We start from the raw sequence: 27062 nt of genomic DNA, 5'->3' as shown, positions 1-27062 counted from the left end.
GGGGAGTCTGGGGTGAGCTGGAATCACGTCAGCTCCCGTTCATTGTGCACCCACTGTGTACGGTACTGTGTACTCAGCCCTGCGCTGAGTGTGATACACACTGTTGCCACTGCCTGGACAGGAAACCCGTGCCCCCAGAGGGCAAGAAGGTCACAGGGTGCAGCCCACACCTGGGCTTGCCTCTTCTGAGAAGGCTTCCAGAGAGAGGCAAAAGCTGGATTTCTGTGGGGTTAAAAAGAGTTGGAGGGACAGAAAGGAGAGTGTGTGCGGAGATTTATTTTCCCAGAACTTGAATGGAAGCTGTTACTGTCAACTTCATCTCTAAAGAGCCCTCTTGGACATGTTTTGTGTCCCAAGACGGTGCAAAAGGTCTGCTTTCATCTCTAATCATAACCGTCACCAGCTTTGCCTCATTGAACCTGGAGAAGGTAGGTTCCTTTCTCCTCTTTCCAGGGAAGTCAATGGGAGACTTGGAGAGGTGATTCCACCGGCTCTGTTTAGAGTCCGGAGTCAGGGAGGACTCTTTGCGTTTCCAGTGCTGCGGGATTCACAGAGTGATGGGCATGGTGGTGCGTCATTACCCAGATCCTTGGTGGCAGTAGCTTGGTGTGGATGGTTGAGGAAGAGGAGAAAGCAGAAGCTGGTGAACACCACTGAGGGAGCAGACCTTTCTCTCCCTCCTGGGAGTACAGGCTCCCTGAGGCCCATTTTTCTCTCCACTGGGTGTGACCGGATGGCGCCACGTGCTTGTGCTGCACCAGATACAGAAAGATGCCACACTGCAGGGAAAAGGGCCCCAGGCATGCTCAGGAAACCTTCATGAGCCCCAGCTAGCTGGGATAAGGAGTTCCAACTCTGCCACTCCAGAGGTTTCTTCATTAGTAAAAAGTATGTGTCCTTTCATTCAACAGTTACAGAGTAACTTCCAGTGTGCGAATCCCTGCAACAGTTATCAAGAGAGAAGACGGCTTGTGCGTGAGTGTGGTGCCACCTGGAAGTGATGCCTTATGAAGGGTATGGAAGGTGCCGGGGGATCGGGCTGAAGAATCATGATAGGATTTTGACCAAGCGAGGTCTGTAAATGGGGCATGTCATTGGCACAGAGCTTATTTACCAGGCACAGACCTAGGATGTATTTCTGTCTTCTGACGTGGTGTACATCATATTCTGCCGACACACACAGGTGGTAGCCTCTGATGCAGCAAAGTTAGAGGAAATACTAGCGCCCGGCATTGCCCCTCATACTCTCCAATGGAAACCTGGGAAGCTGAAAAGCACAGCCTAGCTTAGGTTCACGTGTGTTAGGAGCAGGGAACCCAGAGCAGCTTCTTGGTCTCTCTCTCCACCACCATCTGTCTCTCCTCTCTCCCTTTCTCCCCTCTCTTCTCTCCACTGTCTCCCAGATTTAACTGGCACCGAGATGAAGACGTTTGAAGATGAAAGACTGAGAAAGCAAAATAAGTGGAATTCTTGTAGGAGCACTTTCGCCTGGACTTGTGTTTGGCTTCTGGTGGAGTCTTTCCTTCCCTCCTTCCAACTATATTAGTAATAGAATCAAATGTCTTCTATTGTAATCAGCTAACAAACTTTTTAAAATGTTTATTTATTTATTTTTAATTTTTATAAAGATGGGGACTCACTCTGTTGCCTAGGTTTGTCTCCAACTCCTGGCAAGGAATCCTCCTGCCTTAGCCTCCCAAAGTGCTAGGATTCTAACAAAATATTTGAGCCAGCTGTTTTCCTCTTTCCTGTTTTCTAGAAAAAAACTTATTGTGAGGAACACTCATATCTCACATATTTTCTGCAAGGAAAGAGTAAAGTGCATTTGACAGAGGCTGGGAAAGTGGAATTCTCTGATCTGAATTACGTGGACTTTTGAAGCCCTGGACTTGCCCCGGGCTATGCTCTTGCCAGAGGTGACCTTGAGCGGGTAGGGGCAAGGTTTTGCACTGATGGCTGCAGGCAGCAGGGCCCCCACCCTCCTAGGGTCACAGTCCACACCTGGGCCCAGCCTCATCCTCTCCTTCCTTTCCAGCCCTTGGAATTCTGAGTATGATCCCAGCAACTTGGCCTTTGGGAGAAGGGCCAGGCCCACTTCCCGGGAGCTGCTGTGCTGGGCCTGGAGCTCAAGGAGCCCCGCCCGGCAAGTGTTGGGGAAAAGGTGTGAGGATAGGGAGGAGGTGCAGCTGGTGGAGATGCTGCCCCTCTGCAAGGGAGAGGGGCCCAGCCCTGAGAGCCACAGGTAGCCTCAACTCGCTGAGGTAATGAGTTCCAGCTCTGCCTTTCCAGAGGTTTCTTTGTTGGCAAAAATTATTTGATTATTTGTCCTTTCATTCAGCAAAAAGTTACAGAGTAACTCTCCAGTGTGCCAATCCCTGCAAGAGTTATTAAGAGAGAAATGATGCAAAAGAATCCCAATCCCCCAGAAAAGTCCTGGGACCCCTCAACCCAGGGCTCTGGCCCGTGCTCTGGTGCCTCCTTTTCTCTACTGTCCCCTGACCTTCCCACCAAAATTTATATGTTGATGTCGTAACCCCCAAGACCTCAGAATGTGACCTTCTATGGCGATAGGGTCATTGCAGATCGAATTACTTACCTTTAGGTAAGGTCACATGGACATAGGGTGGACTCCTGATAACTGTGTCCTTATGGGAAGGGAAAACCTGGACACACACACGGAGAAAGTCACATGAAGGTAAGGGCAGAGATCGGATGATGCTTCTACAAGACAAGGGATGCCAAGGATGGCCAGCAGCCACGCAGGTTGAGGCCTGGAACACGCCCTTCCCACTCAGCCTCAGGAGAAACCTGCCCTGCCCACACCTTCATCTCAGACTTCCCGTCTCCAGAACTGAGACCAATTTCTGTTGCTTAAGCCACCAGTGTAGGGTGCTTTTTAGAGCAGATATTGGGGCTCAGAAGCCAGTACCCCCAAAAGATGGTGCTTTGTGCCAATTGAACTGAAAAGGAGTTTCAAGGCCTCTCGCTCCCCCACCCCCACCGTCTCTCCTGGAGATCCTGAAGTGTCCTTATCTCCTTCAAGTCTGACCCACCAGAGAGGAAAGGTGGTCCCTTCCCTCCCTGAGTTTTCATTAACTGAACCCGTATCTCAGGAAGGAAGGCTGACACCGAACACGCAGGACAGACTTGTCTGCTCTGGGGCCCAGCGGACTTGGCCGAAGACTGTGGTGTACTCCTCAAGCCCACGGAATCTTCCCTAGTGAGCCTTGATTGTCCTCAGCTGAAGTCCTCTTTGCTCCTCCCGTCACCTGTTTCGCCAGCATCCAAGCCGCCACTCCTTGTGGAACCTCAGGAAGGTGTCTCAGCTTCCCAGCCCCACTGGGTATTGGTCCTTCATTCTGAAGGCTCCCATGTCACCTAAAACTAGGATCAAATCAATCTGTATGCCTTTGCTCCAATTCAACTGCCTTGTGCAAGATTTTTCAGCGAACCTGCAGAGAGCGGGGGAAACTCTCCCCTCGGCCCCTGCACAGCCCCAGGAAGCTACTCCTCAGCCGTCACATTCCATCACGAGGGCCCACAGCCACAGCGTGTGGGGGCCCGTCACGTGAGTGGGCTGTGCCGCTGGCTCGGCTCTGCCTGCTGGCCAGGGTCCGCTCCGTCTCGGAGATGATACACACACACCCCCAAAGAAGAACCCGGGGAGTCGCAGGCCGAGCCAGGCTGCTGGCTTCCAGTGACATCACATGACTTTGGGGCCACTGCCTCATCCTGTGTCTGTGCATATGAGATGCATTGTCTCTTCCTCTGCAGTTGAGCTGAATGAATACCTCCGAAGCCGCTTTGTTCTCCGGATGTGAATAGCTCCACTATACCAGCCTCGTCTTCCTTCCGGGGGACAACGTGGGTCAGGGCACAGAGAGATATTTAATGTCACCCTCTCGGGGCTTTGATGGGACTAACTGCCACATCTTTTGGAGGTTGGGAAAGTTGCTGGAGGCTTCAGAGCTCCAGCCTAATGGATCCCAAACTCGGGAGAATGGTGAGTAGGACCTCCACCCTCAGAGTCCGTGCCCTGGGCGCCAGACTTCCATTTGTCCCAGCAGCACGTGTGTGAAGCCCAGGTGGGGAGGTCGGGCACCCAGCGTGGCCCCAGACGCTGCTCCTCATGGTGTTCTCAGGTGCTGTCTTGGCCGAGGAACGTGGTATTTGGAATTATATTTTATCAGTAATGCTTTTGGGTGGTTGTGTGTTCTTAACAATAATTAAATGGCATTATTGTCAAGTAGTTCATATTCAAATTGTTCATGAACTCAGTCTTCTTAAATCAATTTTTTTCTGTACTTTTTCTCTTAAAAAAAATGAGTTTGCTCCTGGAAGAATTTGCCTAAATAATGGTAACAGTGTGCTGTTTGCCCTGGTCCCAGTTTCCCGGCTTAAGAGCTAGTTTACGAGAGCTAAATCACCGGGCTAAATCACCGCAGGCCTTTCTCGGGGAGGTTTCCATGGCTCAGGTGCAGACCTGAGTGTGGGTGTGGCAGGAAGGCTTCTCTCTAGGAAAACAAGCAGGCAGGTGTCTTTGGCTGTGAGGTTTTGTGGGGTTGTGTCCCAGACTACTTGGAAAGATAAAATTCATGGACCCTTTTTATTTCCATTGCAAACACGCACACATACACACACACAGAAATGTTCAGAATTTTGTGGAAGGTTGATATGTAGAAGACTCTCAAGAGACCCTCAAAAGACATACTGAAACAAACACATGCAAATGCGAGGCTAGAGACACAGTGAGAAGGCAGGCGGCGACCTGACCACAACCAGATTCTACCAGTGGTCTTTGCCCACCTGCAAGCCCACGAGCCTCCCAGACCATGCTGCAGAATCGCTGCTCTGAGAGAGAGAACCTCACCCCGTGGCCTGGCCATGCTTTCTATTGCTGACCTTTTTTTTTTTTTTTTTTTTTTAAGAACCCATGACTGGCCAGGGCACTGGGGTGGGGGTTAGAAGAGGACATTTCACTGAATACTGTCTGTCTTTTAAAAAGTTTTAAACTGTGTCATGATAGTATCTATTCAAAACATGAATGTTAAAAGCAATATGAAAGAAAATAATTTCCCTGGCTGGGCGTGGTGGCTTATGCCTGTAATCCCAACACTTCAGGTGGCCAAAGCAGGGAGGTCGCCTGAGCCCAGGAGTTCAAGACTGGCCTGGGCAGCATAGTGAGACCCTGACTCTACAACTTTAAAAGTAGCCAGGCAGGGTGGAGCACCAAGGTAGGAGGATGGCTTGAACCTGGGAGGTCGAGGCTGCAGTGAGCCATGATCACGCCACTGCATTCCAGCCTGGGAGGCAGAGTAAGACCCTGTCTCAAAAAAGAAAGGAAATAATTTATTTTGGACTCAATATAATACCCTTTGATATGAAAGAGAGGAAGAGATTGTAATATGTATTTTCCCCTTTGCTATTCTTTTACTTTTTTTAACTTTTGTTTTAGGTGTAGGGGCACACGTGCAGGTTTGTTACAAAGGTAAATTTGTGTCAAGGAAATTTGTTGTACAGATTATTTCATCACCCAGGTATTAGGCCTAGTACTCATTCGTTATTTTTGCTGATCCTCTCGCTCCTCCCTTCCTCCACCCTCCAATAGGCCCCCGTGTGTTCTCCTCTATGCGTCCATGTGTTCTCATCATTTAGCTCCCACTTACAAATGAGAACATGTGTTTTCTGTTCCTATGCATCCCTGTGTTCTCATCATTTAGCTCCCACTTACAAATGGGAACATGTGGTATCTGGTTTTCTGTTCCTGCGTTAGTGTGCTAAGGATGATGGCCTCCAGTTCCATCCATGTTCCTGCTAAGGACATGATCTCATTCTTTTTTATGGCTGCATAGTATTCCCCATGGTGTAGATGTACCACATTTTCTTTACGCAGTCTGTCATTGATGGACATTTAGGTTGATTCCACGTCTTTGCTATTGTGAATAGTGCTGCAGTTAACATTCTCATGCATGTGTCTTTATAGTAGATTTATATTCCTCTGAGTGTATAACCTAGTAATGGGATTACTGGGTCAAACGGTTGTTTTGTTTTTAGCTGCTTGGGAATTGCCACACTGCTTTCCACAATACTTGAACTATTTTATACTCCCACCAACAATGTGTAAGTGTTCCCTTTTCTCTGCAACCTTGCTAGCATCTGTTATTTTTTGACTTTTTAATACACTTATTTGACTGATGTGAGATGGTATCTCATTGTGGTTTTGGTTTGCATTTCTCTAATGATCAGTGATATTGAGCTTTTTTTCATATACTTGTTGGCCACACGTATGTCTTCTTTTGAAAAGTGGCTCTTCATGTCCTTTGCCCACTTTTTAACGGGCTTGTTTGTTTTTTCTTGTAAATTTGTTGAAGTTCCTTGATGCTGGATGTTAGACCATTGTCAGATGCATAGTTTGCGAATATTTTCTCCCATTCTGTAGGTTGTCCATTTACTCTGTTGATAGTTTATTTTACTGTGCAGAAACTCTTAAGTTTAATTAGATTCTATTTGTCAATTTTTGTTTTTGTTGCAATTGCTTTTGATGTCTTTGTCATGAAATCTTTGCCTGTTCCTATGTCCAGGATGGTATTGCCTAGGTTATCTTCCAGGGTTTTAGGTCTGGGGCTTTATGTTTAAGTTCTTAATCCATCTTGAGTTGATTTTTGTATATGATGTAAGGAGGGGGTCCAGTTTCAGTCTTCTGCATATGGCTAGCCAGTTAACCGAGCATTATTTATTGAATAGGGAGTCCTTTCCCATTGCTTGTTTTTGTCGCTATTGCTGACTTATTACCATCACCTTTTTCTAATACTGAGAGAGAAAAGAAAGTCATCAGTTCTATTCTTGGAATCTTGAGCCCAAGATTGGGCAAACACTTTCTTTTACTGTGGCACAGATCAAATGCCCACCAACAGCCAGGGTGGATCCCTGGTTGTGGCCCGGGGGACTGGATGAGGTTTGGGGAGCCGGACCACAAGATGCAGAGGGGGCTCTGTGCTGTGAGCACTCGCCCTTCAGATAGGGCATGTGCCATCAGCATGTGTGATGTGCTTCTGTGTGCTCTAGTGCCCGGGCCCAGTCACTCTGGGCAAACAGTGGTACCAAGGATGTGGACTCTGGGACCAGGAAGCTTCTCTAGGGGGAATGAACGAGGTCATACATCACTACACTTTGTCCACACTCCTTGTTTCTTTCCACAAAAAGCAGCATTCTTGTTAAAACCATAGAGTAGAACTTCTAGCTGTTGATTACAAAAGGCAAAGTACAATTTAGACGAAGGTGGGAAGTTACCCATCCACGTACTATTTACTGCCTTTTTCACTAAATCCCAAACTCAGGGTTTTTTTTTGTTTGTTTTTTGTTTTTTTTCTCTCTCAGACCTTAGTGTGAGCAGTTTTAGGGCAGAGGCCCAGGAATCAGCACTTTAAAGAGCATCATCCAATGGCGTTTAGTATATTCACTGACATGCACAACCATCACCACAGTCCATTTCACAACAGTCTCCTCACCTGACCCTCCCATTCCCCCTCCCTCCCCTTATCCCTAAACAACTACGAACCTGTTTTCTGTCTCTATAGATTTCCCTATTCTGGACTTTCCTATGAATGGTATCATACAGTATGTGGCCTTTTGTGACTGGCTTCTTTCACTTAATGTAATGTTTTCAAGGTCCATTCGTGTCATAGCATATATCAGGACTGCATTCCTTTTTGTGGCCAAATAAGATTCCACTGTGTGACTATGCCACATTTTGTATTTATCCATGTGTTTGTGAGTGGAGATTTGGGTTGTTTCCACCATTTGGCTGTTATGAATAATGCTGCTATAAACATTTGTGTCCCAGTTTTTGTGTGGATATGTATTTTCATTTCTCCGGGGTGTGCACCTGGGAGTGGAATTGCTGGGCAGTACGGTAGCTCCATGGATCAGTGTCTGAGGAACTGCCAGACTGCTTTCCACCCTGGCTGCACCCTTTTGTATCCTCACTAGCAGTGTACGAGGGCTCCAATTTCTCCACGTCCTCAAAACACTTGTCATCTGACTTTGTGATTGCCGGCATCCTCCTGGGTGGGAAGTGGCGTCTGGTTGTGGTTTGATCTGCATTTCCCAATGCCTAATGATACTGAACATTTTTTCCCTCACTTCTTGGCCAAAAGATCTACCATTTTAACAATGACCCTCCCCCTCACCCCAGTCAGGGGATTCTGACAGAGGCCTTCCACCTATCGCCTTTGACAACATTTTCAACTTCAAGTATAAAGAGTCTCCCTAGACTTTTCTTGGCTTTTCCAGGGTGTATCTCTTGCTCCAACGTTCCAAACCTAAGCCCAGCTCTTATTTAATCTAGCGTTCAGCTGATTTCTAATTAATCAATTCTGCTGTTGATTTGCACAAGATAGGAACTGGCATTCTCTCCCAAGCAACCTGCTAAAGCTAAACAGGGAGAGATTATGGCCAGAAAATACCTGGACATTCGCTGCAAACACTCTTCCTACAACAAGGTTTCTCCCCCTTCAAAAACAAACAAAAAAAAAGCCTTCCCTATCCAGCAGGGATTTGACTAAGGAGATCTACACCTGTTTGTTCCCACCAGCTTTTAGTTCTTTACGTTAATAGACTCCCAACTCATGACGGAAGGATGCAGGCTTTTCCCAGAGCCTGGATTTCTAAGTAGGCGTGTGCTAATTTTCCGCCACCCACTTCTCCTGCACACTGTCTCACGAAGGGTCTGAGGATGCAGGACTGCCAGGTGGGCTCTTTTCCAGCTCCCAGAGGCGTCCTTATCTCTCATTCCCAGTGCCAGCAGATGCCGGAGGGAGCTATCCTGCGCATGAGGCATTCGATCCTTCCTTGGCCAGCTGCTCATCCGCAGCCAGGGAGTTTCCCCACCTGCAGGATTCCTCCCACCAAACGCCTTGTTAGCGTTGTTGGTGCAGATGGGACCCCCAAGCACAACCACCTGCTCCTGAGCAGCAAGAGGTTCCTGGGATCAGTGGCGTGACCGCAGGTGCGGTGGCCATGAACTCAGGTTGGCCCAGGGCACTGCCTGCTTGCCAAGGCTCAGCCTGCCCCAACCCTGCTCTCTCGTTTTAATGGAAAGTTTCAAACAAGCACAAACGTAGACAGGTGAGGATAGTGAGTCCCCGTGTGTCTATTGGCCAGTTCCAACAATGACCAACACGTGGCCCATCTTGTTTCAGGAGAACCCCTCCCAGGACCCTCACTCTCAGCATCCAGATAATCCTACAGCAAATTCCAGTCATTGCATTATTGCATCTGTAGGTTGTTCAGCACATATCCTGAAGGCGAGCACGTGTGTATATCAACAATACCATTAACATACTATAAACTAGCAATAATTCTTTTAGATCAACAAATATACAACCTACAACCTGTGGTCAACTTTATCATGTTGTCCCCTAACAATATTTTTACCATTGGTCTTTCGAATCAGAATAAATAGGATCTACACTTTACATTTGTTTGGTCTAAATCTGTTTTTTGTTTTTTGTTTTTGTTTTGCTTTTTGAGACAGAGTCTCACTCTCTTGCCCAGGCTGGAGTGCAATGGTACAATCTCAGCTCACTACAACCTCTGCCTCCTAGGTTCAAGCGATTCTTCTGCCTCAGCCTCCCTTTTAGCTGGGATTACAGGTGCCCGCTACTGCACCCGACTAATTTTTGTATATTTTAGTAGAGGCAGGGGTTTCACCATGTTGGCCAGGCTGGTCTCGAACTCCTGACCTCAGGTGATCCACCTGCCTCATCCTCCCAAAGTGTTGGGATTACAGGCATGAGCCACTGTGCCTAGCCTCTGTCCTGAATTTCTGATCTGACCTTGAGTGCCTGGAATGGGCACCCTGCCTCAGCCTGGCCCCCTGTTCATGACATAAGAGGGAACAGCAGCAGCTCTCTTGGGGAACCTCGGTGAGGATTGGAGGGCAAGTCGAGAAAGGAGAGCCGTGTTGAGACACGTAGGGGTGTAACCTACTCATCCCGGGTGTGTGATCCCAGACAGTCTCTTGATCCCTCTACTGCTTCAGGTCACTTGTCTGTGAAATGGAGCCACAGGGGCTGTGCCTCAGTGGATTTTCAGAGTGATTGATGACGTCGTGGCCGTGAAGTGCTCGGCTCCATGCGTGTGAAGACGCAATAAAAATGTAAATGTGACCTTACTGCAAATGGACACGACTTCTATTAGTCAACAAATCACATGATGTGTGAAATCCCTAACTCACTCCAGCACTAGAATCTGAGAAACATTGCAAACATCACATTTCAGATCTGGCTTCTAATGAAGTGATGCCGGTTTTCTTGTATCATGGGTGGTTTAGCACAGACTGCTATAGACAGTTAAATGCTAGTTCCAGACACCCACTAGCAGCGTTCTGGGACAGCCCTGCGAGTTGTTGGGTACTGGAGCACACTTTTTCTGTGGTTCTCAATGGAAACTTGTAGGTTCTGAAAGTGGAGGGGGGAATGGGGCTGCGGTCGGGAGCCATCACCCACTGGAGGCTCACAGTGAGCACAGCCCCAGTCGTGGGCTCTGCCGAGGCACCTGGGGAAGGAGACGGAGACGGGAGGCGTGCAGAGGCACCGTTTAGCCGCCACAGGAGCTGCCAGGAAAGGCGCAGCGATCGGATCCTCCCCTGAGCATGCACGGTCTAGGGCAGCTGTCCTAGCTTCTCAGCAGGTTGTCATCTGTGGCTCACCAGAGAGAGATGCTGCCCTGGTGACTGCCACTTGGCTGGCTTGGAACCCTGGCAGGTTCAGGAGCTGATGGCATCTGGAGGGTGGGTAGCATTTGTCGGCTGGAGCTGAGAGCCAGCTCCTGGAGGAGTCACAGAAGGAGAAGGGGTGGGTGGGCCCAGCCACCATCCTACTGGTCCCAGTGCAGAGCACCTGCCCAGGAGGAAATACACACCCGCGGATGGTTTATGGGAGGGAGTCTGGGCGGGCTGTTGCACGGTTGGTCTCACTGTCACAGGGCAGGCAGCAGCAAGGCTGGAGCAGGGGACCTGAGCCCTGAGGTCCTCCCCAGCCCCATTGTCCCAGCCCTAATGAGGAGGTAGGGGCTTTCTGTCCCCAGAGCACCTCTCCGCAGGCCCCACAATGCCCCAGTGTTCCAAGTCTCAGTTGCTCTTTCCAGCGGTTACAATCCACTACTTCTTCAGAAGCACTGTGATTGGGACAAAGGTACCTTTCATGGTACACGTGGCTCAGCTTCCGGCACCACAGCAGTTAAAGTCAGGGTGCTGTCCCCTCCCGACCCCAGAAGGAGTGGGGCGCATTGTGAAAGGGAGAGAAACAGTGCTAAGACAAGGCACGCACAGATGGAACTCCCCAAAGACTGCAGATGAGGAGGGGTCCCCGGCGCCTTCTAGGACAGCTCCAGTGCCTTGGTATCCCAGAGTGCATGGCGATCAGGGCGAAACGCCTTTGCGTGTTTCAGCTTCACAGTTTGCCTGGGGCAGCCTTGTTTCCCAACATTGCACCTTGTACTTCAGGCCAGAGGTGTGGGCAGGGGCACTGCCCTGGAGACATCCCAGAGGCCCTGTCCCTGCTGACAGGGTGAGGTTTGCTTGTTGAGCTCCTGGTGTCAAGGCCTAAGTTATTAGTTATTCTTTGCTAATTCCTGGAGGCTGAGGTTATCCAGGATACAAACATTTTTGCCTTTTAAGGTGTACTGAACAGAGCTTTTGAGCTTTAAAGTGGACCCTTTTTATCTTCGCCGAATCTTGCTGTCCTCCAGTTTGTGAAAGTTTGCAGCAGGGTTGCTTTCCCAGCACTGAGCCTGGCACTGGGCCAGGCTGTGGGGACATTGCCTCCCAGGAAGTGAAATCATTGTCAGGCAGCCCCGATCAATACACAGTGTGAGTTCACCCTTAAAACTCCCCATCCACTTCACGCAAAGCAATTATATATACATCAGGAATTTTTTTTTTTTTTTGAGACAAGGTCTCACTCTGTGATTCTCCCACCTCAAGCCTCCTGAGTTACTGGGACTACAGGTGTGCACCACCTTGCCTGGCTAAGTTTTAAAATCGAACTTAATTTATGTAGAGACAGAGTTTCTGTGTTGCCCAGGCTGGTCTTGAACTCCTGGGCTCAAGTGGTCCTCCTACCTTGGCTTCCAAAAATGCTGGGATTACAAATGTGTGCCACTGAACACTGTTTGAAAACTGTAAGCCACCAATTTAAGACCTGGACCTGGAATGGGCATCTTAAAGCACCAGGTGGAGGCAACCATTGCGTTTTAGGCAGAACTCATAACAGAGAAGGAGAATAAAATGACTCTCATTCAAGTCGAGGCTGCAAGCCAAAGTTCTGAAGTATGTAAGCCTTGAGAAAAACAGCTCTTGCATTGTGTTAGAAAATGGGTTTACCAAGACTGACATACAAAGAGTAGAAGATGTTTAAAACGGATACAAATGAAGTATGTTTAAATTCTTTAAGAGACAAATGAAAGACTAACACCCACGTGAACGAATGAGAAAATACAAAACGTAAGCGGGCACCTATGAATCAGGAGCAGATGGGGGCCGGGCGTGCTGGCTCATGCCTGTAATCCCATCACTTTGGGAGGACGAGGCAGGCAGATCACTTGAACCCAGGAGTTTGAGACCAGCCTGGCCAACGTGGTGAAACCCCATCTCTATTAAAAATACAAAAAATTAGCCGGGCGTGGTGGGAGATGCCTGTAATCCCAGCTACTTGGGAGGCTGAGGCAAGAAAATCGCTTGAACCCGGGAGAAGGAGGTTGCAGTGAGCCAAGATCACGTCACTGCACTCCAGCCTGGGTGACAGAGCAAGGTTCTGTCTCAAAAAAAAAAAAAAAAAAAAGAAAGAAAAGAAAAAAAAGAAAAAGGATATTATATAGTGGTAAGAAAATAATAACCAGGGTGTACTGGGTTAAATAACGCTGCTCCAAAAATGCCTGTCCACCTGGAACCTCAGAACGTGGCCTTATTTGGAAACAGGGTCTTTACAGATGTAATTAGTTAAAAAGAGGTCATTCTGGAATAGAGTGGGCCCTAAATCCAAAACCCAGTGTCCTCCTAAGATGACAGTACACAGAGAGGTACAGAAAGAGGCTGACTGTGCACACACAGGCAGAGACCGGAAGGACACCGCCACAGCAAGGAACGCCCGGGTCTGCCGCCAACACCGGAAGCTGGAGGGGCAGGAAGGACCTCCCCTGGAACCTGCAGAGGGCGCCCGGGCCTGCCAACACGTGACTGAGGTTTCTGGCCTCTAGAACTGCCGGAGAGTAAAGATCTGGTGTTTGGCCCCCGCTTTGGGGTGCTTTGTTCCAGCAGCCTGAGGAAGCTAGTGGAGACCACTGGGAAAGCCCCACCCTCTCCTCGAATCGGCCCTTGTTCTCCACTTCACATTTGTTGATCTTTTGTTCAAAGCCAAAAGGTGGCCTGAGATGCCATTGCCAGAGGTGGCCAAGCCCTGGAGTCCACCCCCGCCTTTAACCAGGGACCTTGGTTCACAGGCATCAAGGATGCCTAAAGTCCTGCACTTTGAAGTCAAAGTAATTTTGCTGTGAGTTGAATGTGTAAGATAACACTTTAAAGGCTGTGTACATAATTACAGGTTTCTAGAAAAGAAATGTGTTCTTTGGTGCTGTCTGCATTTTGGTGTCTCCACCCTGGCCCACGGCCCCACCAAAACCCTGCCACAGGCTCCCTTCTCCTGACTCTGTGAGAAATCTCCTCTCTCTTCCTCGCCACCCCTCCTCTGTCTCCAGTCCGCGTCTCTCTCAACTCCCCGTTCCCTCTGACCCACCTCCTCCTCTCTGCTATTCTGCAGCCGGAACATCTCAATTTCACGTGCTGCCCTCTGAGATTGTACAGTCTCCCCTGCAGGTATTCTGTAAATATCGTATTGACACTTTTACACAGAAATCACTCAAATGAGATTTAAAGGAAGGAGAGCCAGTGGCTCTGGTGTGGCCACAGCTATGAGATCTCCAAAGGCGATTTTCGCCTTGGGTTTTGGCTCCAGTGTCAGGCACAGCCTCGTGGATCCTTTAGGATTTACACCTTTCACCCCTCAAAACCGAGAGCCATGTCCTGCTCCCCCGTTGGAAACACGCTCTTGCCTCTGAGGAGCTCACAGCCCAGTCTTACCTGATGATGCCACTGTCGCTGGTAGAGTATACTTCAATGTATCGATTTAACTGTCATGAGATTCTGGCCTGTTGGAGAAATAACTGAAATCACTGGTTATTTCATTCACTCTTTTTTGTCATTGTTGTTTGGCTTGCTGTGTCATTGTGTTACAAGCCACTGTTATGTTTCTAGATGACGGAAGGTTCTGGAAGTGGTGCAAAGTGGTGCTGTGCTGTCTCTCTGGCTGATGTCTGACGAGACTCAGATCCCCGTCCAGACTGTGGGGAGTAAAAGTGTCTGAAGGGGCATTGTTCCCGTTAGCATCACAGCAGCCTCACACCCTGACAATGCGAGCTTTCTTTTCCCCACCGCCTACCCATGAGGACCGCAGACACAGGTGGGAGCACTGAGGGCCCACCTGGGCGGCTTGGTTGCTGGACTAGCCATCTGCTGCCCAGGAGAGAAGACACCGTACAGTGCTTTGGGCTGTGATGTGCCAGATATGGTATCACCTCGTGCCACCCCCCTGAAGGCGCTTGGTAGGTGCCACATGCCATATTCTCTTGTGCCACCCCCCTTGAGGGTGCATAGTAGGTCCCACTGTCCCTGCTTCAGAGCCTGTGTCCTGAGCCAGCCAGTTCCTAAGTGCTAGCACCTGAGCTTTAGGCCAGCTCTTCCTGCAAACCACGAAAACAAGCACCCCGTGACCGGCACTCAGTTCCTCCTCCATCCCCTGGCTTTGGCAGTCTCTGACTTCTTGCAGCTCTGCTCAGCGTTCAAGGAGCAGCTCTGTGCGGATCCTAGCGAACGGAGTAAACTTTGTTAGTTCCAGCCATTTCACGTGGTGTGTGGCCTCACATTCTGGGAATGAGTCTAAACTGAACTTGGCCTTAACCAATGTTCTTCTCCGGAGTCAAACTCACAGGTTGGGCCAGACTAGAGGATGATGGAGGGACTAACAGTTCTTGGGATTTTCTGGGAAATTGTGCTCCCTGGAGTGTGTCCGGGCTGCTGACTGAAGGAAACGCGCCCTCGCTGATTCCTCCGTGGATCTTGCTGCCAGAGTGAGTTAATCAATCTGCAGGAGCCACGTTGGCTCAGCTCTGTGCCCACAGGAACCCAGCAGAATCCAGGAAAGCCTGTTGTGTATTAAAAATCCTGTGATGGTGAGATAAGCTACGCTACTAAAACATTCTTTTCTGTGTTATAACAAATTCATCAGAGCAGACCCAGGACAGAGCAACCTCTATAAAACAATCCCACAAGGACTCTCGACTAGGAGGTCAATAGAATTCTTGGCATCCAGGATGACTGACCGGCACTGAGGTTTCTTCCCCTGAACAAGGGTCTGGCTGATTGGCCCTTGCGTGGACACCAAGGACCCACCCTTGGCCTGAGGCTTTGTGGGAGGTGGAGGCAAGAGCGCTTTCTTTCATTTTCTATTCTTTCTTCTGTTCAACACCCAAAATAAACAAAAACAACCAGTGCAAAAGTGGGGTTTTCCCACAGCACCCCTGCTCCATCCTCCTTTAGGGGTACCTGCTCCTCTCCTGGCAGGAGCCAGAAGTGTCCTTCGTTAAAGTATCTTGGGCCACTGTTAAGGCCTCGATCAGCTAAGCCCACAGGGCATCCAACTCTCCAGTTGTTAGTGAGAGCTAGGAGAGAGGTGGAGGTGCAGCCAGTGCCAAGCTGTGGGAGGAGAAAGAGAAGAACGATATGTCAAGACACTAAGAAGACTCAGGAAGTGCCCCAGGACCTCTCACTTTGGGGAAGGGCAGGTTGTGATGGTAACACAGCAGAGGATGTAAACCTCCCCTAAGAGTTACAGGATTTAGAAAGAAGGCTCAGCACAGGGGCACTTGGAACTTTTGTTCCAAATCTAAAAACCTAAGGACAACCAGCTGGGAGAAACACAAGCCTCTGCAGCAAATGGGGTTCCCCTCAGGGTCCCATATCCAGTGGGAGCTTAGCACCCTCAGCTGGGCAACTGCCCACCCCAGCCTTTCCAAAAGACTCTCTCAGTCCAGGACTCACCCTACGCATCCCTAACCCCAGCCCCCCCAAGTGCAGCTTCCTGGTCTGCAGCTCCTCTTTCTTCTTTTTGCAAGGTCAAAAGCCAGGTATAACATTTCTACATCCCTGGATTTTCACTGGGTGATGAGAGTTTGGATCGGTGTCGCTGCCAAATCTCATGTTGAGATGTGATCCCCAATGTTGGAGTTGGGGCTTGGTGGGAGGTGTTTGGGTCATGGGAGTGGATCCCTCCTGGCTTGGTGCTGTCCTCACAATAGTGAGTGAGTTCCTGCAAGATCTGATTGTTTAAAAGTGTGTGACGCCTCCCACTCTTGCTCACGTTCTTGCCACGTGAGGATCCTGCTCCTGCTTCACGTTACACCATGGGTGAAAGTTCCTTGAGGCCTCCCCAGAAGCTGAGCAGATGCCGGCACCATGCTTATACAGCCTTCAGAACCATGAGCCAATTACACCTCTTTTCTTTATAAACTACTCAGCCTCAGGTATTTCTTTATAGCACTGCAAGAACAGTCTAACACAGAAAAGTGGTACTGAGAGTGGGGAATTAATATAAAGATACCTGAAAATGTGTAGGCAACTTTGGAACTGGGTAATGGCCAGAGGTTGGACGAGTTTGGAGAGCTCAGAAGAAAACAGGAAGATGAGGGAAATAGTTTGCGGCTTCTTATAGACTGGTTAATGGTTGTGACCAAAATGCTGATAGTGATTTGTGCAGTAAAGTCCAGTCTGATGTGGTCTCAGATGGAAAAGAAAAACTGATTGGGAACTGGAGCAAAGCTCACCCATGTTATGCCTCAGCAAAGAGCTTGGCTGCTTTGTGTTCATGCCCTAAGGGTCTGTGGAATTTGAACTTAAGAGTGATGACTTGGGGTATCTGGCAGAAGAAATTTCTAAGTAGCAAAGTGTTCAAGATGTGACCTGGCTATTTCTAACAACTTATGTTCAGATGTGGAAGTGAAGAAATGACTTAAAGTTGGAATTTATATTTAACCCTTTTCTTGGTTACCCCAAGAATACTCACCAGTGGCACTTGTGGCTGCAGCATTTACTCTGAGATAACTTTGCCATGAGCTATCTTGCTTTTATTATTATTTTCACATCACTCTAGTATATTGACTTTGGAAACAACAGACATCATTCTATTTAGGGCATTCTGGTTTTTGTTAGTGGTATTTCCATGTACAAAATGTAGTAATTTTCAACTGCTGAAAATGTCAAATCCTAGAAAATGTAGCATTCCTGCATGCGATGTTAACATTGTTCTTGAACAATTGTGGGTCGAAGATTCATTTGATGAATCTCAAATAGATGATTCTGATGATTTAGTTGATTCTGATGTTCTGTTTAGAAAGAACTCCATGAACAGTTTTTATATTTTATTTTCACATTGAAAATCAGTCAGATTTGCTTCAGCCTCAAAAAGTGAGTTTATGTAAAATTAAATGAGCGCTGGCAATGAGCTGCACTTTTTTTTTTTTTTTTTTCTAAATGGGAAAAAGATTAAAAGGAAAGCACAGCATAAAGTTTGGGAAATTTTCAGCTTGGCCATGTGGCAGAGAAAGAAAAATCATTACCAGGAGAGGAATTTGAACAGGTTGCAGAGCAACCGCTTGCTAGAGAGACTTGCATAACTGAAAGGTAGCCTAGTGTTAAAAGCCAAAAAAATAAGAACATGGTCTCGATGGCATTTCAGAGACCTTCGAGGCAGCCCCTCTCACCACAGGCCCAGAGGCCTAGGAGGACTAAATGGTTCCATGGGCCAGACCTGGGACAGCACTGCTCTGTACAGCCTCAGAAGGCTGCTCACCACATCCCCACGGCTCTAGCTCCAGCTGTGGCTCAAAGGGCCCCAGATACAGCTCAGTTCACTGCTTCAGAACTTGCAAGCTGTAAGCCTTGGCAGCTTCCACATGGTGTTTAGCCTACAGGCACACAGAGTGCAAGAGTGAGGGAGGCTTGCCAGCCTCCACCTAGATTTCAGAGAATGTATGAGAAAGCCTCAGTACCTAGAAAGAACCTAGGGGTGGAGGGGTGGAGCCCTCACAGAGAGCCTCTAGTAGGACAGTTCAAAAGGAAAAATATGGGGTTGGAGTCCCCACATAGAGTCCCCACGGGGCACTACCTAATGAAGCTGTGAGAAGGGGGCCATCATACTCCAGACCCCAGAATGGTAGATCCACTGGTAGATCCACCGGCAGCTTGCATCCTAACCTTGGAAAAGCCATAGCAGTGGAGCTTCCCAAGGCCCTGGGAGCCCACTCCTTGCAGCAGTGTGCCCTGGATGTGGGACATGGAGTCGAAGGAGATTATTTTGGAGCTTTAAGATTTAATGACGCCTCTGCTGGGGTTTAGACTTGCATGGGGACTGGAGCCCCTTTCTTTTGACTGATGTCTCCCTTTTGGAGTGGAAGCATTTACCCAATGTCTCTACCCTGATTGTATCTTGGAAGTAAATAACTTGTTCTGATTTTACAGGCTCATAGGTGAAAGGAACTCATCTCCAGATGAGATTTTGGACTTGGGAGTTTGGAGTTAATGCTGGAATGAGTGAAGACTGGGGGACTATTGGAAAGGCATTTTTTTTGTTGTTGTTGTTGTTGTTTTCTTTTTTTGAGATGGAGTCTTGCTTTGTTGCCCAGGCTGGAGTGCAGTGGCACGATCTCCGCTCACTGTAAGCTCTGCCTCCTGGGTTCACGCCATTTTCCTGCCTCAGCCTCTGGAGTAGTTGGGACTACAGGCACCCACCACCACGCCTGGCTATTTTTTTTTTTTTTTTTCCTGTATTTTTAGTAGAGATGGGTTTTCACTGTGTTAGCCAGGATGGTCTCGATCTCCTGACCTCATGATCTGCCTGCCTCGGCCTCCCAAAGTGCTGGGATTACAGACATGAGCCACCATGCCCGGCCCATTATTGTATTTTCCAATGTGAGAAAGACATGATATTTGAGGGGCCAGCAGCAGAATGGTACAGTTTGGATACGTGTACCTGCCCAAAACTCATGTCAAAATGTAATCCTCAATGTTGGAGGTGGAGCCTGGTGGGAGGTATTTGGGCACTGTCCTTGCAATAGTGAGTTTATGCAAGATCCAGTTGTTTAAAATGTGTGGCACCTCCCATGATCCCTCTTGCGCCTGCTCTGACCGCACGACCTGCCTGTTCCTGCTTCACCTTCTGCCATGAGTAAAAATTCCTTGAGGCCTCCTCACCAGGTGAGCTGATCCTGGCACCATGCTTCCTGTACAGCCTGCAGAACTGTGAGCCAATTAACCCTATTTTTTTTTAAGTAAATTACCCACCACAGGCATTTCTTTATAGCAATACAATAAGAACAGCCTAGTACAGGTAACCAGTTCAAGGTTGAGCACAACTGTAACACACACACACACACAAACAAAAACAAAAACAAAAACAGAGGCGTGGGGGAACAGGAGGAAAATGGATGGAGTCTCTGATCCCAGTCAGATGGTGAAGTGGGGATTCATGCCCAAAGTCAATGTCCATGAACCTGGACAGCAAATGGAGGACAGCAGGCTGCCCTGCTCTGTGGAAAAGCGAGGGAGGATGAAGCCATGCACTTCCCCTTGTCAGATCCCTGCTGTCACGGCCACTCGTCAGGTCAGGGCATCAGGTCAGTCTTTTATTCGAGACCAGGGCTAAGTTGCTCTCCCAGGACCGGAGGAGGAGGAGGCTCCTGCTGAATCTGAACTATTCTGTCCTTACAACAATCACTGTTTTCATATTTTTTTCCTGCAGCTTATTTTCTTCTTCCAACTTTCCTTTTTTATTTTTCACTGGAGAGGAACACCAAATTTTTTTTTTAATGGAACTTGTCTGAAGGAAAAATAGAAGCTCAAATGTTAATGTAGATGGATCGATTACAAAAAAAAAAAAAAAAGTTGCCACTGTTGTCTCCAAGAGCCTTTATTGAAGCCTTCCTCGCACCTGAGCTCCCTCTCTGGCTACTGGAGGGCCAGAGGAGTCTCTCCCACCGACTTTATCTGCCGACCCTGGCTCCTGGCTAAGTCCCTCAGAGCTGGGCTGGATCCGGCTTCAGCCTTCTGAGTGCAGGGCAGCCAGGGAGATCATGAGCGGCTCATCAGCACCACCTACTGGACGCAGTTCTGAATCAGCTCATGAATGGGCATTGCTCACCTTAACCTTGCTTTTAACCAATGCGTAGCTTCCTCTATCTACAGTTTTCATACTCCATAATGTATTTGTATTGTCAAATGAGTGGCTATAGCTATGATTATTTGTATAATGACTGTATTGTGATATAATTCTTATACCTTACAATTGACCCATTTAAAATGTGCAATTTTAATGGTGTTTTAGTATATTCAGAATTGTACAACCATTGCATAATCGATTTTATAACATTTTCATCACCCCAAAGGCACCCCTATTCATTAGCATTCCCTTCCCATTTTCCCACTGAGTAACCACCAATCTACTACTTTCTGTCTCTATGAAGTTACCTACTCTGGACTGTTACGTAAATGGAATCACAATACGTGGCCGTGGTGTCTGGCTCATTTCACTTAGCACAATGTATTCAAAGTTTGTCTACATTGTAGCATGTGCCAGTACTTCATTCCTTTTTATGTAAGATGAAAATCATTTTGTATAGCCAAATAATATTTCAGTGAAATATACATTTTATTTATCCATTCATTCATTAATGAACATGTCTTGTTTCTGCCTTTTGGCTACTATGAATAATGCTGTTATAAACATCATGTACCAGTTTTTGTGTGGACATATGTTTTCACTTGTCTTGGATATGTACTCAGGAGTAGAATTGCTGGGTCATAAGGTGACTCTATGTTTAATAGATTAAGGAACTTTCAGACTGTTTTCCACAGTGGCTGCAGGCTTTTGACTTCCTATCAGCAGTAGATGAATGTTCCAATGTCCCTACATATTTGTCAAAACTTGTTAGTGTCTGGCTTTTTAATTCTAGCCATCCTAGCGGGTAGGAAGTGGTGTCTCATGTGGTTTGATTTGTGTTTTCCTGATGGCTAATCATGCTAAGCCTAAACTTTCCATGTGTTTATTGGCCATTTGTATATTGTCTTTGAGGAAACATTTATTCAAATCCTTTGCACATTTTTAATTTGGCTTTCTTTTATATTGAACTGTAATTATTATTTATATTCTCAACATAAGTCCTTTATCAGATATATGATTTGTAATCCCCCCCCCCCACGCACATACACATTCTATGTGTTGTCTTTTCATTTTCTTGATGGTGTTCTTTGATGCACAAATGTTTTTATTTTTGATGAAGTCCAATTTATCCATCTTGTCTTTTAGTGTCATATCTAAGAAACCATCACCTCATCCAAAGGTAGGAAGATTTACAGCTATGTTTGTTTGTTTGTTTGTTGTTAGTAGTTTTATGGTTTTAGTACTTTCATTTAGGTCTTTGATCATTTTGGCTTAGTTCTTATATATGGTGTGAGGAAGGGAGTGAAACTTAATCATTTGCACTTGGATATCCAATTCTCCCAGCACTATTTATTGAAAAGACTATTTCTCCCATTGAATGATCTCTGCACCCTTGATGAAAATCAGTTGATCATAAATGTGAGGATTTATTTCTGGGTTTTCAGTTCTATTTGATTGATATGTATGTGTGTCCTTAAGCCAGTTCACTCTCCAGAATATTTATAATTATTCTTAAACTTTACAATTTCCTCTCGATTATTCTCCAGCAAAATTCAGACTCTATTAGAACATTTTGATACATTCTCCTGCTTCAAAAAGAGGAAACTTCCAGAGGTTAAAGCTTCTGCCCTGAATGCCTGCCCTTCCCCAAACTTACCCTTCCTCCCCGTCAGTGTTCAGCACCAGTTTCCTCCCAGATGCTGCTATTGACCATCCCCACCCCGTGATGGGACATGGTCTGCATTTCACGGCATGTCTGACTGCTTTCCTGACAGCTAGTGAGCTCTCTGTCCGCTCGGAGCCACATATTTTTCTATAGCTCTTTGCTTGGGTCCTCAACCGCTGTGAGGCTTCCAGTCCCTGATGACAGTTGAGGAAATTCAGGCTCAGAGAGGTACCCAAAGGAGCACAGCTGGGATCTGGCAGGGCTGAACTTGGTGCTGGCCCTCCTGACTGTTAGGCCTGTGGTCTCCCCGTAATGCCACCCCTACTGCACTGCTTTATCCACATGCCCTCACCCAGCATTGACTCTCACTCTGCCACCTTGTTTTGTGAACACAGGTTCTCTGTGGTCACTCAGATTTTGTGCCAGGTGAATCCTAACTGAAAAGTTCTTGAAGCCTGAACATCCCTGTAGCATTTCAGTGATGATCTGACAGAAGGTAGAACAGCCTGGGAGTGACTGTCCTTTTGGGCATGGGATGGATTGACCCCAAGTGCTAAGTGACACTCTGGTTAGGGAGATGCACTCCTTCTTGCCATCTGGGACATTTTCAGTAGGACCAGATGTTTTGTTGAAAGTGAATTCCTAGAAGAGACAGAACACAGCTCCCTGTGCACAATTTCATTTCAGATGCCTGTGCAATGTGTTGGGGGGCTCATCAGTTTGGATGCTCCCCAGCTCAGCTTTGCTCCATGGGGGCTTGAGGCCAAGGGATGGGCAGGGGCATGGAGGAGCAATACATTTGGGAACAGGTGGAAAGTGATGGAGGGGCCCTGCATGGTACCCCAACAAGGGAGGAGGTCTGGTTGGAGAAGCAGGTGGGATCCACCATGTAAGTCCTGAGGGCCATGGGGATATTCGCTTTACCACAAGGGCAATGGGGCCTCTTGGAAGAGCTAAAACAGGGAGTCTTGTGATCTGCCCTACCTTTAAAAAGATCACCCAGGCTGCTTCGTGGAGAGTGGATTAGAGGAAGCCATGAAAATGACAGAATGAAAAGTAAAACATTCAACCAACTGCTTTTCAAACAGCCTTGCAGATGCTCCATTGTAAAATAAGCAACATTGGCGGGGCCACGTCCGTGCTGAGCGTCCTCTCGCTGTGAGGACACCTGTCTCTCAAGGTCTCGGGGATGGCACTGAGACTTCACCAGCCTAGTTCCCCTTGTTTTCCCTGCAACCCCTGCTCACCTCCACCTATGGAAAGGTGGGCATTTAAACAATCATAGATTAAACAATTATAATTTTATAATATAAAACATCTCAAACATTTAAAACAATAAAAGATGGGATTCCAGAGACAAAACTAACAGAGACAGGCTGGGTTAAACTCTCCCCTCCTTCCTCCTGCTGCAGGAGGGTGGGTTTGGCTTCTAAAGTGGAGCCCAGCTGGTCTCCTGGGGATAGCGGGTGGCTTTCCTAGCCAAGAACCTGACATCGGGGGTCTGACCAAGGGCTGCAGCCCCCTTGGCCCTTCCCACCCCTCAGTCCCTCCCTCCTCTTCTCCAGCCTCTGGTGGCTGGGGCTGCACTGGGGGAGATGAGCTAATGGCCCCTCCAGATATGCAGGTGGCCCCTGGGCCTGATGCTGGCAGCTCCCACTCCAGACAGGGCTCTGGGGACCTCTGTGAAGGGGTGACCTTTGCCCACTTTGCCACAGGACCTTCCTGTCAGGCGTCAAGGAGGAATGCTGGCTCTCAGGCTCTCCAAGGCACCCAGGTGGCATCATTCCAGCTGTGGATGGGCCGGGGAGACTGAGCAGGGGTCAGGGAGGGGAAAGGAGGGAGGAGGCAGGGTTGTGGATGGGTCTCTCAGAGACGGGGTTTCACATGTTGGCCAGGCTGGTCTTCAACTCCTGACCTCAAGTGATCCGCCCACCTCGACCTCCCAAAATACTGGGATTACAGGCATGAACCACCACCTCAGACCGTTTTCTTCCTTTCTTGTTAAAGTACTGTGATTTCAGGAGCCAGTGGAAAGAATCCCCACAACACCGGATTTTAGGCATTGCTCAGAAATTCCTTTGTCTAGTGCAGTAGTTCATCACACATAGAAGATTTTTGTGTGTTTGTTTTCGGTTCTACTTTGCTCTTTTCTGTCTTGTGAAGATCGTCCTTCACTCCTGGGCAGCAGAACTGGCCGCCCCAAGGGGACAAAAGGAAACACCTTATCCTAGGAATAAATGGAATGATGTTATTTAAAGATGAGCTTGTTAACTCGATTTTTGTCTTATTAAAATTCTTTAGCATTGGAAATAAAGTGTTTGGGGAAAGACGTAGCAAAAAACAACATGTTTGGTTCTACCGCCTTGTGGCATTTTATTCCGACTGACTGGAGGCAGCTGTGTGAGATAACAACCCTTCTTGAGGAATTTGGAAGGTCCAAAGTCCAGCAACTGGTGCTGATTTTCATTCGTTCCTCCTGCGTCAAACCCTTCCAGGCTGCGTCCCTGCTGGCCGTGCTGCTGCTGCTGGAGGAAGGCATGTTCTCGTCACACTCCCTGCCCCCGGCGCTGTTAGAGAAAGTCTTCCAGTACATTGACCTCCATCAGGATGAATTTGTGCAGGTAGGAGAAGGAAACTACACACAGAATGCATGGATTACATCCTTTGGTATTTGGGTGAGACCATTATTTGCTTGGAGATGTGGATATTTTTGCCTAATTCCATTTAAAATGCCTGTGACTGCTCATCGGGTTAAAAATCTTCAGTATTCATTAGATGGATGGAAGAGATCCCTCCTAGCCATTCCTCCTGCAAAGGGCACTGTCTCTTCATATCCAGCACACTTGATCCAGGGATGTCCACGCAGAGATGACCAGCACCTCGGCTGAGCTCGAGTCTGCCCTGGTCCATCAGGTCGCCCATTCCTAATGCCACCTGACGTTATCGTAAGGCCTAGGCAGAGCTGGGGAGCCAGGGAGCTCTGCAAAGTTCAACAGCAACGTCGTTTGTTTTGTAGTATGTATGCAATAGGCATTTTATCTCCTCCATTCATTCATTCATTTATTTAATTTATTTATTTGTTTTGAGACAGAGTCTCGCTCTGTTGCCCAGGCTGGAGTGCAGTGGTGAAACCTCAGCTCACCACAACTTCCCAGGTTCCGGTGATTCTCCTGCCTCAGCCTCAACCTCCCAAGTAGCTGAGATTACAGGCACCTGCCAACACGCCCAGCTAATTTTTGTTTTTTCAGTAGAGATGGGATTTGCCCGTGTTGGGCAGGCTGATTTTGAACTCCTGACCTCAAGTGATCTGCCCTCCTCGGCCTCCCAAAGTGCTGGGATTGCAGGCATGAGCCACCGCACCTGGCCCTCTTATTTTTTTGTTATTATTTTTTGAGACAGGGTCTTGCTCTGTCACCCAGGCTGGAGTGCAGTGGCACAAACATAGCTCACTGCAGCCTCGACCTCCTGGGTTCAAGTGATCCTTCTGCCTTAGCCTCCCAAGTTTATAATCCTCTGCTTCACCCCTAATTCACCATACAGGGTCTGTACATATATGGGGTGGAAGTGGGGTAAAGTAGAGGGAGGGTGAGGTGGAACGGCAAAAAGAGGGAGGCCTGGGGAGGAGGAGGAGACAGGAGGAGGAGCGGGAAGGCAGGAGCTTGCCGGAGCCCACAGATTCACCAGCTCCTCCCCAGCCCCGCTCTCCTAAGCTCTCTTGTCCTCTCTGTGGCCGTCTGGTTCCATCCGCACACACCCCCACACGTGTGCACACTGATGTGTTGTTGTCCGTGCTCACCAGACTGGGAGCTCCTTGAGGTCTCCCTGAACTTTGTACCCCAAGACCCCTAAGTCCCTCAAACATACCCAAATCTACTGAACTTAGGGAGAAGTCAGCAGTCTCTGTTCTGTAAATTCCAGTTTAAAAATGTAAAACGCAGTATTCATTAGGGTTAGATAAATGCCTTCATAATAAAAATGAAAGCACTACTACCAGGATAGAGAGATCAAACTCAAATGAGTCAGGAAGAGAAGTCCAAGATCAGTAAATCTGTGTAGTTTTTCATAAAAATGCTGACTGTCTCAGTATGAGCCACTCAGGTTCCAACCCGGTGTGTGAGTGGTTCTTATCAGTCATTCCTATCAGCCAGCACTGCTGGAGTGGCCGCCAGGTGCCCGGCACCATGCTGAGTCTTGTGCACGCGTTACCTCAGTGGTCCTCACCATCACCCTATCGTTAGGGAGAGTTACTTTCTTGTGCAGATGAGAAAACTCAGGCTGAGGGAGATTAAGGAATATACCCAAAGTCACACAGCTATGACAGGCTGAGTTTAAGCCCGAGGTCACAGTGCCCGCGGGATCCTCAGAGCGCAGGGAGGGGCCGGCCGGGGAATCTAAGTGCAGAGCATGTCAGAAGGGACCTGCAGCCCAGCGGAGCCCACTGTGGGGTTCAGTCATGGCCGGGAGGCTTCCAGGGCCAGGTGTGGGAAGCAGGGAGTCCTGGAGAAAGCTGAGAACCCACCAGCTCCTCAGTTCTTAATAATTAGAAATAGTGGGTGGGGACTTGCCCTTCTTGACAGCCCTGGTGAACCCAGTGAGGACCCAGACCATCCTCTTTCTCCCAGCCCACCCTGCCTGACCTTCTATACTAACCAGGCGTCTCTGGCCTCCGGGTTCCTGATTAAAACCCCAGCTATTCTGTCTGTTACTCTTGAATGTCACAGTGTTCACTGGCACTGTCATAGGTCCTCAGGTCCTCAATCAACAGAAGAGCACCTGGGGACTCGCTGTCTCCTGCCCTCCCCTCGCTCCCCCCAGAGCGGATGTGGAACCCCCGTGCCAATGGTCTGCTTACTCTTCCTCCTAGATGCTGAAGGAGTGGGTGGCCATTGAGAGTGACTCTGTCCAGCCCGTGCCTCGCTTCAGACGAGAGCTCTTCAGAATGATGGCTGTGGCCGCGGACACACTGCAGCGCCTGGGGGCCCGTGTGACCTCGGTGGACATGGGTTCTCAGCAGGTGCTATGGTGTTCCCTCCCACCGAGGGAGCAGCTACTTCTAGATGTCAATTGTGCCT

At 48.2% G+C, this 27062-nt stretch overlaps 1 protein-coding gene across 1 annotated transcript in view; it reads left to right on the top strand.

Moving 5' to 3' along the window:
* The first annotated feature begins 3758 nt into the window (after nt 1-3758).
* CNDP1 (carnosine dipeptidase 1) overlaps nt 3759-27062 on the top strand; it is a 49278-nt gene continuing 25974 nt past the window's right edge. The window contains exons 1-3 of the mRNA XM_023224177.2: nt 3759-4003; nt 24486-24611; nt 26855-27004. Coding sequence (XP_023079945.1) covers nt 3914-4003; nt 24486-24611; nt 26855-27004 — 366 coding nt within the window. The 5' untranslated portion in view covers nt 3759-3913. The remainder of the gene's footprint in view (nt 4004-24485; nt 24612-26854; nt 27005-27062) is intronic.

Source organism: Piliocolobus tephrosceles, chromosome 18 (assembly GCF_002776525.5).
Source record: "Piliocolobus tephrosceles isolate RC106 chromosome 18, ASM277652v3, whole genome shotgun sequence".
Lineage (NCBI taxonomy): Eukaryota > Metazoa > Chordata > Mammalia > Primates > Cercopithecidae > Piliocolobus > Piliocolobus tephrosceles.
The sequence above is the reverse complement of the archived record's forward strand: the minus strand, read 5'-3'. Positions and strand labels throughout refer to the sequence as shown.